This window comes from Staurois parvus, unplaced genomic scaffold (genome assembly GCF_062004578.1).
Source record: "Staurois parvus isolate SC_StPar_1 unplaced genomic scaffold, SC_StPar_1.0 ptg000839l, whole genome shotgun sequence".
Lineage (NCBI taxonomy): Eukaryota > Metazoa > Chordata > Amphibia > Anura > Ranidae > Staurois > Staurois parvus.
In genome coordinates, this window is record NW_028318635.1 from 3,931,107 (window position 1) to 3,944,664 (window position 13,558).

General features: G+C 39.7%; 1 protein-coding gene across 1 annotated transcript in view; it reads left to right on the plus strand.

Moving 5' to 3' along the window:
• Positions 1-10,855, plus strand: part of MYBBP1A (MYB binding protein 1a) — a 56,211-nt gene extending 45,356 nt beyond the window's left edge. The window contains 6 exon segments of the mRNA XM_089655402.1: positions 303-371; positions 4,708-4,821; positions 5,663-5,764; positions 9,012-9,136; positions 10,017-10,296; positions 10,298-10,855. Of these exon segments, the coding sequence (XP_089511528.1) occupies positions 303-371; positions 4,708-4,821; positions 5,663-5,764; positions 9,012-9,136; positions 10,017-10,296; positions 10,298-10,399 (792 nt within the window). The 3' untranslated portion in view covers positions 10,400-10,855.
• Positions 10,856-13,558: the final 2,703 nt, after the last annotated feature.

The following is a 13,558-nucleotide window of genomic DNA, read 5'->3' on the forward strand; positions in this document are numbered from 1 at the left end:
GGTAATGAATAAGCCTTATAAAGAGGAGCTGTGCTGCCTCCAACCCCATGTCTGTAGTCAAATCTACCCAAGCTAGCCCAGTATCAGGAATCAGCAGGTTCTATTTACAAAATGTATCTGCAGCTTTACATCTAAACAGGAGAATTCCATTTTAAGTTATTAACAATAAATATAGCAAAAAAGTTTTTTTTATATGATGGTATGTTTTTATAAGTTACATTTTTTTCTGACAAATTGAATACATATCATGAAATCTACTTTAATATGTTCAGACACCTCTGTTTTTTGTTTTGTTTTTAAAGTTTATATGCAAACCTCTGTTGGGTATTGTAATGAAGTCAGTTAAGGACGGAGCTAGGCAACATCAACAGGTGAGTGTGTTCTTTTTAAGCGATAAAATGTTTTGTAAAATAATGTATTATTGATGATGCGGCTAAGACTGAAAATATATTGTAAAAAAAGTTGTCGTGTATTTGCCTGGCAACAAATGGCTGCAGATCAGCCTAATTTATCCATCCTTCTTGTAAGGTAAGATGGCAGTGACAACAGTAATGCATACCATACTATAAGATCTATAAGAGAAGACTTGGCACGGATTAAAGTGATGTATCAGCATCAGTGTGTTCTGATGGATGCTTTCTTTCTTTATTTGATGTTGGGGTAGCTGCAGTTCATTCCTGGTCAGTGTCCATCTTGGCAAGAGTTAAGCTGCATTAGTGATTGTGTTCTTCCCTCTTGGGCAATAAAGCTTCCAGAATTGCCGATAAGCTACTGGAGGCCCTATGCCCTTTGTTTTATAGCTTTCTACAGCTGGCCTTCAATCCACAGTGGAGTGCTATTAATTAATAACTGTGCTAGTCTGAAATTCTGATTACTTCTCCCATGTTCACACTGTAGAGAAAGTGACCTACCATGTCCAAAAAAGCCACTACCAAAACTGCTGATGGTTTCTTCAGACCCCTAGTGTGTTAAATGTACAGTAGATGTATTACGACAACCTGAACGGTTTTCCTACTTTTATTACAGCATGAGTAGTATTTGAGTTGTATTATAAATGTACTGTTCATGACAACTAACCACTATATAATTATTTTTTTGTTCCATTGAGTGTAAATGTAATATGTTTACCAGAACATTCACTTGAATGGGGCTGCCTTATGCATGACAGATGCTCAAAAGTAACTCGAGAACCTTTTTGATTGTGGAGTGTTGCATGCTTTTTAGTGTGCACTTTGGCTTTCTGCTAACTGTGATTAGCATACCATTAGAAATTAGGCTGCATTCACATCTGCACGTTTCCAAATGTACGCTTTGCCATGCTTTACAGAAACCCTCTGCAAACGTGCTTTGCGCTCAGGTTGCCATGCATGCACATCTGTGCATTTCCGAACGTGCTGCAACCCGCACAGAAAATGCTCTGCTTGCATATTGCCTAGATGAATTTTGATTGGTCAGCGTTGTCCAATTGATGATGCTGTGCAGTTAGAATGCCTGTTGTCTGTATGCTGAGAAGTATAGATAGGAGATTCGGCCACAGGGACTTCAAATCCCTGGATCAGTGAAGCAGCATCCTAGTGCCTGACAGCGGATGGCTGACAAAAGCCCAGGTACGAGGATGGAATTTACAGTCTCCTTGGTGACCTGGTGTCTGGGATTTATCGAGCCCTGTTTTAAAGAGAATTTAATGAATTGTCTTATTTCTCCCGTGACATTAGTTTCCTAAATGTATATTCTTATAATAATTAAAAATAGTTTGGCTAAAGCTTTTTTGGCCATACTTCTCTTGTGGGTCACAGGAATTCACTTTCTTTTGCATTCCTTTGACCAGAGTCAGCTGACTGCTGTCTATTGTGTGTTTTCAGCTGAAGTCAGAGAGGCTAAAGGCTCTAGAAATATTACAACAATATTGTAGGGATTCACCCAGCTTCCCATTTGACAGCTGGCTCCAGCTCCCAGTGCGTGACTCCTGTTCTCTCTCCAGACCAATGCTCCACTGAGTGTTGGAGAGGCAGAGTGGAGAGCAATGGCTGACAGTCACAGCTCTCCACTCCAAGCAGACTAACTGACGAACTGAACGGTCAGCAGTCATGTGATTGCTGGATTCTCTGTCTTCGTGCAAATGAGGGACAGCTTCAGCATCACAACAATAATGCATCATAGCGAGGAGTATGACATTTCTTGATTAACCCTATACATATCCTTTTAAAGCAGGATTAGGCAACATTAAAGAGGTGGAGATCTACGGGAACGACATGGGAGAAGTAAAAGATCACCGGGAACAGTGTTGCCTCTGACACGGCCGTACTACCGTGTCGGGAAAGCATGCATTGCAGTCATGGGTTTAGATCAAGTGATGAGGAAACAACATATGGCCTCACCACTTGTCAAACACACTCAAATCACTTTTCAGAGGAGTAGCAGTGCCTATTGTACTTGTGAATGAGCCCTTAGTTGCATTCAGCAGCCCTTGGGGCTTGTTCACACGTACAGTTGGGAGGTGGTAAAAGTCGCAGTTTTACCGCCCCCATTCTCTATCCTCTTTAACTAGTGAAGGCAGCAGCTAAAGGTGTACACATGCTGCAGCAGGAATAAAACCCCATGTTGCTTTTGGTGGGTGCTACTGCTTGTCAATTGCAACCCATTCAAGTTAATGGGGTCACTGTGCAAGCACCCTGCAGCTGCATGCTTCTGCGGGGTTCAAAGGGTTGAAGCAGGTGGTGAGAAAGCAACAAAATGCTGCCTGCTTGAATTTCTTCTTTGCTGTGCTGCATAAGGTTGCAAAGCACTTGTAAAGCGGCCTCATTCACTTAAATGGGTCATGCTTGGCAGGTGCTACTCCCACCAACCATGACAGGGCGTATAATTCCAGCTGCGACGTGTACATTCTTGGCCACTGCAGCTAAAGGGGGTGATGGTTTGGGCAGAGGTGGTAGAAGTCTATGGCTAAAAGCAGTAAACCCTCAGGAAAGCTGCAGGCACACTGCACTGCACCCGTGATGTGGGTCAACCGCAGTGCATCATTGTGAAAGCAGCCCTGTACTATTATGCCCAGTATATTGCTTCACAGTGACCTGAAGATCTCGTCTTTCCTTCTGCTGGCACCACTCTGGAGACCGCTACCTGGGATAAGAGGTGGAGTGCAGTTGGTATCACTTTGCATGTGACAGGAGCCAGAACTACAAAGTAGGCATCGACTTTTGCGGCTCTTGCGCCCTACTACAGCTCCAACTTTACAATTGGTCCCTCTGCATTGCACTCTGATGCTCTGGGATGGCGGGTCAGCAAGCCCAGACCACAATCTACAGGTTCCAGACCCCCTGCCTTAAAATGAAAACATGACATGCATATTGGGAACAAAGCCTGATAGAATTTTTTTCAGTTTTTTCTTTTCAGTTTTATTGTTGCAGCACTTTACTTGGATTAATACGGTTGCCTAAGCTCTGCTAAACAAATGAGCAGTGTTCTATAACCACAATTTAAAACAATGTTGAAACAGGTTTTGAGAGGTCTAGGTATGTAAGAAAAAAAAAAAGCAAGCTAACATCACCACGCTACATCTACACCTTATTTGCTGATGAATTAAAAATATAATAGCTGTAATGACTTGTTCCTCCCTACTGAACACATAATATCTAATTCAAGAGTGCTCACAACGTTTGATCTAATGATGCCTCATGTTTGGTCCCCTGGACACCCAATCATTAGGCCTTACACCCTTCCCTTAAAGGAGATTATCAGAATGGTTGTGTTTTGGAGGGGACACAATACAACTATATACACTAACTGAAAAAAAAAAAACAGTTTTCACATAACTGGGGGGATTAGCATGTTTGTCAGATTTCTGACAATTAGAAAGTTTAGTCTTTGCACAGATTAGCATGGCAGCATTAGGTATATTATATCAGCTCATTCTTTCTCACTTTCTTGTAAAACTGACAAGTGGCTTACGATAGGATACAATTTAAAGGAACCGGTGATGAGTATAAATAGAATAAAAATAATTTTGGAGTCCCTTGAAAACTTGTAGGATTTCATCTTCATTCAGTTTCTTCACTTTTGCATATATATATTTGACTTGCTGCTGCTTTTTAATGTTTAGATTTGTTTTATGCTGTGTTTTACTGCAGGTATGACAGTGGGCATTTTAGAGATCTTTGCATTCTGGGAGCAGAATAGATGTTCGAAACTGTCATACTATATTCTAAGACATCATTTCTCCAGAAGTGAGAAGTTTGTGGGAGGACATAGATCTTGGTTTAAGCTGTGCCCAGTGGTGTAGAAAACTACATAAACAATATCTGAAGCTTGTACTTGCAGGATTGTAAATTTGTTTATATAAGTGTTTTCATTTTACCCATGTTCAATATGGTCTCTGTCCAGCTGGGATACAATTTTATATAGTCAGTATCTTCTCAGTCATTGGGTACAGAGTACAGACACTAGTGAACATGGTCATATTGCTTCTAGAGGTCAGTGAGCCTTTTATTAAATATGTATGAGTAGGATTCAGCACAAATGGAATACAAGCACAGAGCTGTGTACTGGAACCCTCTGTGAATCATAGTACTTGGCACAAGAATTAGAGAACACAATTGTATGTGTTTTTTCTTTTCCTGTTGGTGGTATTAATGGTTTTATTTCGCTAGTTGCATGGTTGCTTTCATGGTGGGATAATTAATACTGATAAACATATTCTTTTCTTCTCAGGCACAAGCATGCACTCTTCTCATGAAAGCTCTGCAGAACCTTGCTCAAACACAGTCCCTGTCTCAGAGCGAGTGGCAGGATCTGATTAAAGAAAGTCTGACACAGGTTACAGAGGTAAGTCCATTTAGTTCGGTCTATATAACCGATCTGCATTTTATAAAATATGTAGAATGACTAGTCTTTTCTTATATCTAGGTGGTAGGGCCTACGTTATGTGGTGCAAAAGTACGAAGTCTAAATTCTGCCATCACTTCTGGTTATTTTATTTATCAATGCACAATTACTGCCTTAGGAGAATCTGTGGCTTGTTGCGTACCACATCTAGTATACAATAATTTTGTGCACAATAGTGAAAGTCCTTGGAGGAATGGCAGACAATCTGCAGAGGGTGAGCTGTAGAACGATCTAACCGTTGTAATGACATCTCTAGTTTATAAAGGTGCACGTATTTGATGAAGGGTTGGCATGTCACCTCTTTTAACACCCCAGGAGGAGGTGATGGGTGGTGAAGACTTTAGTTTCATTCACTTGTACTATTATTCTAGTATTCTGTGGTATTGTCTTTATGACCTTTGTTGTGTTCAGTTTCTGGCACAGTGATGTCTTGTGCTGTTTGGAGACATTTCCTGTTGTGTCAATACCAGTGTTGTTTACGTGCCCACTAGAAGCACTGCAGTCTGCTGAGCTGACAGGTGTCTGACTGGAATGCAGAGAGGATTTCCTGAGCTGGATCACAACACATTCTTAGCTGTGAGGTGGTGACATACTACAAGCAAAGATAAACATTGTAAATGAGGAGTCAGTTGGGTGAAATTTGTAGAATGTCCGACTGATTTTCCATAGTCCAGTGCTGGCGACATTATTGTACACAATGTCTGGTTTGTTTTCAAATTGCAAGTTGATCAAGTTATATATAGAATAATTTTGGGTAACAAGGAATTTCTGTTATTGGCAGATGTTAAAAGCTATAGAAGAGATTAAAGTGAAAGTTGATCAAGAAAAATTAATAAAGTGCTTTGAACTCCTTAACTACCTACTCAGAGTCATAAATCAACAGGTATGTATAAAAGACTAATGCCAAATAATATGTTTTTTCCTATATGAAATTGTTTTAGCAATACCTTTCTGTCTGCAACAACCAAAGACTTCAGTTAGTTTCTTTAAAGAAACGAAGTGAAACATGATATTAAACTAATTTTCTTCATGTTTCATTTCTTAAGGACACATAATTTTGATTTTGTTAGAATGGAAGACTGCAGTACAATGGCATAGTGATAGAAGAGAAAGAAGCGTATAAATGTACACATGCTGGGGGATGTATGAAATATGCAGGGCCAAGGAAAGGGGGTACTTGGGGTAGACATTTGCATTGTAATTGGGTTAGTCATTTGTTAGAAACTGAGAAACAACAGTTTAGATTTCTGAGATTATAACCTGATAATTGTATCTCAAGTTTCTGAATTTGAGAATGTTTTTAATGTGCAAACTAGCTTAGCCTTGAAACCATACACTGATAATTATATATCTTAAAGGAGAACAGCAGCCAAAGCTCTTTTGGCTGTACTTCTGTGGATCAAAGAAGTGCAGTTCGTTCTACACTCCTGTGACCTGTTTTCAGCTGACAGCGGGCTGAAGTCCACTGTCGGCTGACATCATTCAGCCGGTCCAGGCTGGGGAAAGATCCCGACTTTAAAGTAAACCTGGCTTTGTTTCTCAGTGAAGTGCTTAGAGCCAGCTGTTTTCTCCCCCTGCCCAGTGCTCCAGTGACCGCTGGGGGGGGGGGCAGAACAGTCACTGCTTTCTGCTCAGAGCAGCTGTGAGAACTCATCAGTCGAGTGATCACGGAGTTCTCACCCTTAGAGCCTATGGGGACAGATGCAGCATCACACCGATGCTGCATTCACCTAGGCAAGTAAAAATAAGGAAAAAAAAAGAAGCCATTTATCTCTTTTAATTGCACAATACAGGACACGGGCAACATACTCATACACCGTAGGTTAGGAATATGTACAATCAGGTGATCGGGCACTGGCAACGTTTTTAAGAACTTTCTTCCCCATAACCCCACTGCACTCCTGGAGTCCTCTTATAATTTTATTTTCTGCTGATGCCCTTCTTTAACACCTGAATGCTGCCCCTTGGCAGCCTTTTAGGTGGGCTTCAATGTCAAGGAGGCAGCATGACTTCTGTATCTTTTGACCAATGTGATTGGCTCTTAAAGCAGTTACATAATTAGAAAAAGTTAAAACTGCTGGCAATTTTTTTTGACAGTTGTATCTAATGTAAGACGTTTTCCTTTACTTCCATTATGTGAGAGAAATCCCCTCTTAGAAGATTATCATGGGTGCAAGTGTCCCTGTTGGAAGATTTCTCCCCTAGTCTTGTTCTAGTGGCAATTCAGAATTATGTTTTGTTCCCAGTGACATTGGGGATCAGGGCATTTGGAAAGAATGAGTTTCCCTAAAGGGAACACAGACAGCAATAACTTCTGGTTCTAACCTCTCACCATTCTACCCAAATCTATTAAAATTTTGCCTTTAGTTATACTTTAGTTAGGAAATTGTAATCTAAATCATTGTCTTTTTTTTTTTTTTTAAATTGAGAAAACAGTTGACCAATGAATGTAATCTATAGTACTTTTTCTCCATATTAGGCCTTAATTATTTGGTTAGATTTACTAAACAAACCATTGGTGAGAGCTTAGTTTTTAATTCTCATTGAAGAGGCAGTGTAATAGTTAATTCAAAGGTAACTGGTTAAAGGGTGAGCTGCAAGCTAATATTACTACAGAGAACCACCAAGCATAGATGAATCTAGGGCTAAGTGTTATCTTGCGTTACTTCTGTGACCACAGCATTTGTGTATTTGATATCGGATGTGGTTCCACAGCTTTGAGAAGTATGGGTTTCTGTGGACAGAGCTTGTTTTGGTTTGACAGGCTGTTTGCTCTGTGCTTGTCCAGACCCTACAGTTTAAGGCTGGTGTTGCATACAAATTAAGACCAAGAAGGAATCAGGTTTGGAACTGCAAGTGCCATTCATACTCTGTTTTCAGTCATTGTGTATTTTGATATCTTTATGATGTCTGAACTTCTTACTAACCATTAGAACTGAGCTCTTTACACATGTGAAACTTGCCGCAATATATGGCTTCTCTTTGACATGCGCGCCAGTTTTCGGGTTTGTAAGTAGCAGTCCCATGACGGACTGCTTTCACGGCACCCTACATTGAGGCACGGGTGTGGGTTTCCTGGATTGCTCTATGATGTTAGATTTGGAGCAGGGAATGCTTTTTTTTTTTTTAGCATTCTTTTTGCTCATTCAGCATGTTCTTGATATTGGGTCCGGCATTATGGGGGGTAGGAAGCTGGCATTAGTCAGGACAAGTTTTTTCCTCCATAGTTGGGTGCTGGTAAATAGATGGACACTGCAAAGGCATGATATCACAAGATCCCGCAGTGATAAACGTAAGGGGGCAGGTATGGGTGAGGAAAGACCATAGGATCCAAGTAGTCAGTCATCACGCTAGTTATTATGCTACAGGCAGCTCTGATGTAATCCTACAAATCCTGCCCTTACAAAACTGTGAAGGGACAGATTCAAAAACAGTCACCCACCACATGAAGAGGCAAGAGCGGTGACCAGTCTTTACTGCAAGAATCTTCTACACAGATGGATATTGCAGGGAAAGTTTAAACTAGCATTCCTGTAAACTTCTGCATCAAAGAGGCTCAAAATTCATTGAAGGCTACACATGTCCTATGTATCTAGGTGAAAATTGTTTAGCCCAGAGTTCAGTCTTCACTCTCAAGTTACAAACAGTAAATTAAGGAATAATTAGTCATTGGTAATAATCAATGATCAAATGATTTGTTTCTGTCTAATGATGTCACCAGGTAAGCACTACTTGAGTATGTATGATAGCATATAAAACTTTTAAAATGTCAAAATCTCATTTTTGGTACCAACTTCTTTCTTTGCTACATGTTCCTTCTGCCTAATCATAAGCACATTTCATAAGAGTTTAAATTTCTGTAAGGCTACATAAAGGGAACTAAAAGCGGTCTAGAGATGTCTATGCAAAGTGGAGAATATATCCTGTTCCTGTCTGCAGCTCCACAGGTTTTGAGACTCTGCTAGACATTCCCCTGCAGACATTCTACCTGTTCTGTAAGTTTGACACAATTTCTGGCTGATATTTTTTGCACACCATAGATAAGTACAAAAATGGGGTATACATACTGTATGTTAAGACTTCCCGACCCGTCTTCACTAAGGTATATTTGCTGTGTTTTTTCATTGCAGAAACTTGAAATAAGTTTGGCAAGTCTCCTTCCTGTCCTCCAAGACTTGAACCATAAAGAGGGCTTTGGGAAACCAGTAAGAGTGGAAGACATGTACTGGCACGTGATGAAGTTACTTGGATTTATGTATGTATATTATGTGTTGTGCATTGTTTCAACATACCCAAGCTTGTTTTGTGGGCACATGTTGGATAAGAGCTCTTAGGTGTTTCTAATGTTATTTCCCTTATTCACATTTAAATGTACAAGAACATAGAGTGGTGCTTTAGTAAAAATTCTTGCCTGTAAGACAGGGCTAGGTTTGTGTGAGGACTTGTTCACACTGGGTCCATTGAGCTGTACTTTACTGCACACCACCAAACGTATAGAAAACAATTGTTTTCTGTGTCTTGTTCACACCATACATGTGCGATGTGCAGTAAAATAAAGCTCAATGGACATGGTGCAAACAAGTCCTTAAGAAAGAGCTCTTCTTCCTTATCTTACCTTATATTGACACATGCAAAAATTGCTTTACTATGTAAAGATATACCTAATGACATAAATATTATTATTATTATACTGTATTTATAAAGCGCCAATAGTTCGCTCAGCGCTGTACATTACAAAGGGGGACAGAACATGTGACAGAACAATACCAATACAATGCAAAACATGAGGGGATCGAGGGTCCTGCTCTTTCGAGTTTACAATCTAGGAGAATAAATAGATTTATATACTGTATCTATGTGATGTTTATCTTTTATGCTGGTTTGTTTAAACCATTGACATTAATTTGGTATGATGGGAAAGCTACTAAGGATTCAGAGAAGCAACTGACGTGCAATCACCCCAACAGAGATACAAACTGCAATCTAAACTTCAGAGGTTTCAAACCTTTCCTATTCTGTCAAAAATGAAGTAACATTTTTGCCTTGAGCTTTACTTTAGAATGTTTAAAAACAAACAAAAGAAACAAAAAAAAAACCTACAAATGTCTTTATTTTACTTTTTTTTCCATAACTAGGCGGCCTAAAAAGGAAAAGACAAAAGTAATACCCGGGGAAGCTTCGGAGGAAAATACCCTGCCCAAGAAAAAGAAAGGTGTCTTACCAGAGAGCAAGAAACGCAAGAACCGGAAGAAGGGCAAAGCTAGAGAGGATCGCAATCCGAACACTCCAGCTAACAAAGAGGAGAACTCTGAAGGACAGCAGCCAGGCACTAAATCTAAGAAAAAGAAGAGGAAGAGAAAGAAGGCAGGACAACAAGAAGATGGAGCAAATGAGAACTTTGGAGGAGCTCCGGGAATCAAGAAAAAAAAAACCTAATGAAGATGCCAAAGGCAAAGTGGACACTGCTGCAAAACTTGGAAAGGCGAAAAAGAAACCTAAAAAGCCCATCAACCGCTAGTGGTCCTTACCTATATTTGTACTACAGACTGATTTTTTTTTTTTCAGATCTTGTACAGATTTTATCTTTGTTTTTATACTCTGATTGCTGTTCTTTTTAGCTATACCTGCTTTCATTAAAAGCCAGCTATGATGAACACGGATATGAAAACGTTCTGTGGTTATGTATACTTTATGATAGACTCTAGCTGGGGTGTTTGTAAAATATGAACATTTTAGAACAGGCTGCCATGACTGTATAAAACACAAGGGGGAGTAGTTATACTATGGTTTCCTGTACATGTTAGTAACATTGTTTTATAAAGGGTTTTTACATGCAATGTCAAAATTCCAGACATCACATTTTCAGTATCCTTGTAATCTGAGCTGAAAAGCTAAGTAATATGTTGCCTCTGCAATACCATGAGTGGTAATACTGTAAGTAATATTTTAAGTAAACTGAAGAATGAGAATGGCATATTGACCTCCTTTATTTAAAATATCCTTTGATTTTATTTTTTGTTTCAGCATAGTGGTAGATCTTGGCTCACCTAAGCTGGGTGTTTTAAAAAGATCAGGCGTTTTTTAGACATTATATGGGATATTACTAGTTTTTGGGGTTATGTACACACTGGAATTCATCTTTCATATAAAAAAAAGTGTCATAACTGAAGTTGCATTCCTGGCAATGTTTAATGCTAGTAGACCTAATAATTTCTATAGAGCACATCTTTAGGAAGCAGAAGTGTCCATAAGATAATAGGCATCACCTTTTTAACAAGAAAAAAAATTAACTTTTAAGTCACTTTAAGAAAAATTCACTGACAGGGATGGGAAAACAGAGTTTTATTTATTGAAAAACAATGTACAAGTAGAATACTAAAGTTTTGCAAATCAGATCAATCTCCTCGCAGGGAGCAATGGAGCATTATGGGCACATAGATGAGAAGACACACGAAAAGTCAAACAAACAAGCTTAACAAATGAGACTCAACTGTCCAGAGTGGATGGACTAAATGCCCCTTTCCAGCCAAAGCTTGAGATTCCGGTGAAGCAAGAAGTTCAGTAGGATGTCAGAGATTTGAGAAGGGATGGGGACGTGTGGGAGAGAGTAGAGAAGGGTGGGTTCCCTGGTGTGTAGTAGCATCCTTAGTGGATAGTAGGATGATTTTAAGAGACCTCTGACTCAAGTCTCCAGTAATGTCATGTCAAAGTCAGTGGGGCAGGAAGTTATCAATCCATGGCTGCCAGACTTTCTGGTAAGTTGCATAAAATAAATAAACATGTCATGGTTATGCACAGAGCAGCACCAGTCTTCTTCGGGGGTCCTCTGCTGGCACTCCTGGCTCTTCTTCACCTCTGAGTTCCCCCATAGCAAGCTTGTGCGGGTGCCTATTGACACATACAGCGTGGCTTGGCCCCGTTCCCTTGTCACCATATTTAATTGACAGCAGTTTGAGCCAATGGCTCCCACCGCTACCTTCATGTCCAGTGAGGAGAGAGCAGTGGTGGATTGAGATCGGGCTCAAGTAAATAGGGGAGCTGGGGGGAAGGGGGGCTGATCACAAAAGGTTTTATTTTTATTGTTGAGAATGCATTGAGGCAATAAAACCTTCTGCCATTACAATCACTTTAAGCCTAGGAAGCATGCAGATACTATGATGCCAAAAATGCTATAATCTAAATCTGTATGCAGAGGACAATGTCTGTGCACACCTTCTCCCCCCAGCCCTCAAGACATTGAGAAATAACTGAAAAAAGTACATTTACAAACATGCTTGACTTGCCAGGATAATGGTAAAGGAGCTTAGGTGTTTTGAAGTACTCTTATTCTTTGAAGTGTCTCTAAGGGTATCTAGATGTTCACTTCCCCTGCATTGATGTTCATGCACACAGTCTTAGCATGTGGCTTAAAATGAAAAGCTTTAAAATGTTCATGTTTGTTTTTGTGAAGCAGTGTGGAGTGATTTGCAATGTATTTGAATTTTAACTGAGATTTATGGAACAGTGTTTACTTGCATTTATTGGAACATTTACTGTGCTTCACATTTTAGTTTCAATAAGATATTTTTAAGAAAAGTGCACAATATTCAAACAATAGCTATAGTTCCCATGAAGGGGGCAGAGGGTCACTTGACATTTCTACATAGCAAATGGGTAAGTAACAATAGTGACCAGATTGGTACAAAAACAAGTTGATGATTTAAAGCTGAAGTTTTAGTATCTTCTTTTAGGAAACCGCACAAAACAAATTAGTTGTGTATATCCCAGTACCTGCAGGCTGCTGCTTCTGCTACAAATCTTCCTACTGTGGCTCCTTCACAGCCACCAGATGCTGCCCTACGCAGCCGTCTCCCAAGGCTGTAAAGGTGAACAACAGCAGCAACTGATACTGAGTTGTGCTGCTTTCCCGCTCTCTCCATCATTCACAGAAATCCTACAAACTAATCTCCCACAATGCATTGTGTTCTGTGAATGGCTAAGGGGGAGATACTGCCTTTCAACTTCTCTGCATCCTTTCTCAGAATGGGAAACCAGTATTACAGCAGAATCTCTTTTAGAGACTCTCTTTGAAAGACTCACAGAGAAAAGTGGCAATCTTATTGCAGACAAAAGAAACCATTTTAAACCACCAAATACATTTTTTTGTTGGACCAATTGTTAAATTTTTTTTTTTACACATACATGTTAATACACTTTGTCTAAAGCTATATATCCTAATCTTACAGTACAAGACAAAGAAACTTTGTTAGGCCATTTGTTATAAGCCGCTACCTTCAGGTGATTGGACACTGGCAAAGCTTCATAAAGCATGCTCCTCGGTGTATCCATATAACCCTGCTTACTCCATGAGGCTACCCTTGTCACTGTATACAAACAAATGACAACCACCTCAACCTATAACTAAGACAGAAGACGCTGCTAAGTGCAGTACATCCACATGTTTATTGGTAAAAACTGTTAAAACCACTTACAAAGGATAAGGCTCAGGCATATACAGTTGCAAGAAAAAGTATGTGAACCCCTTAGGATTACGTGGAGTTTTGCATGAATTGGGCATAAAATGTGCTCTGAACGTCATCCAAGTCACAACAATAGAAGAACACAGTCTGCTGAACATAATACTACACAAACATTAGATGTTGCCATGGTTTAATTGCACATAACATGTAAACATTCA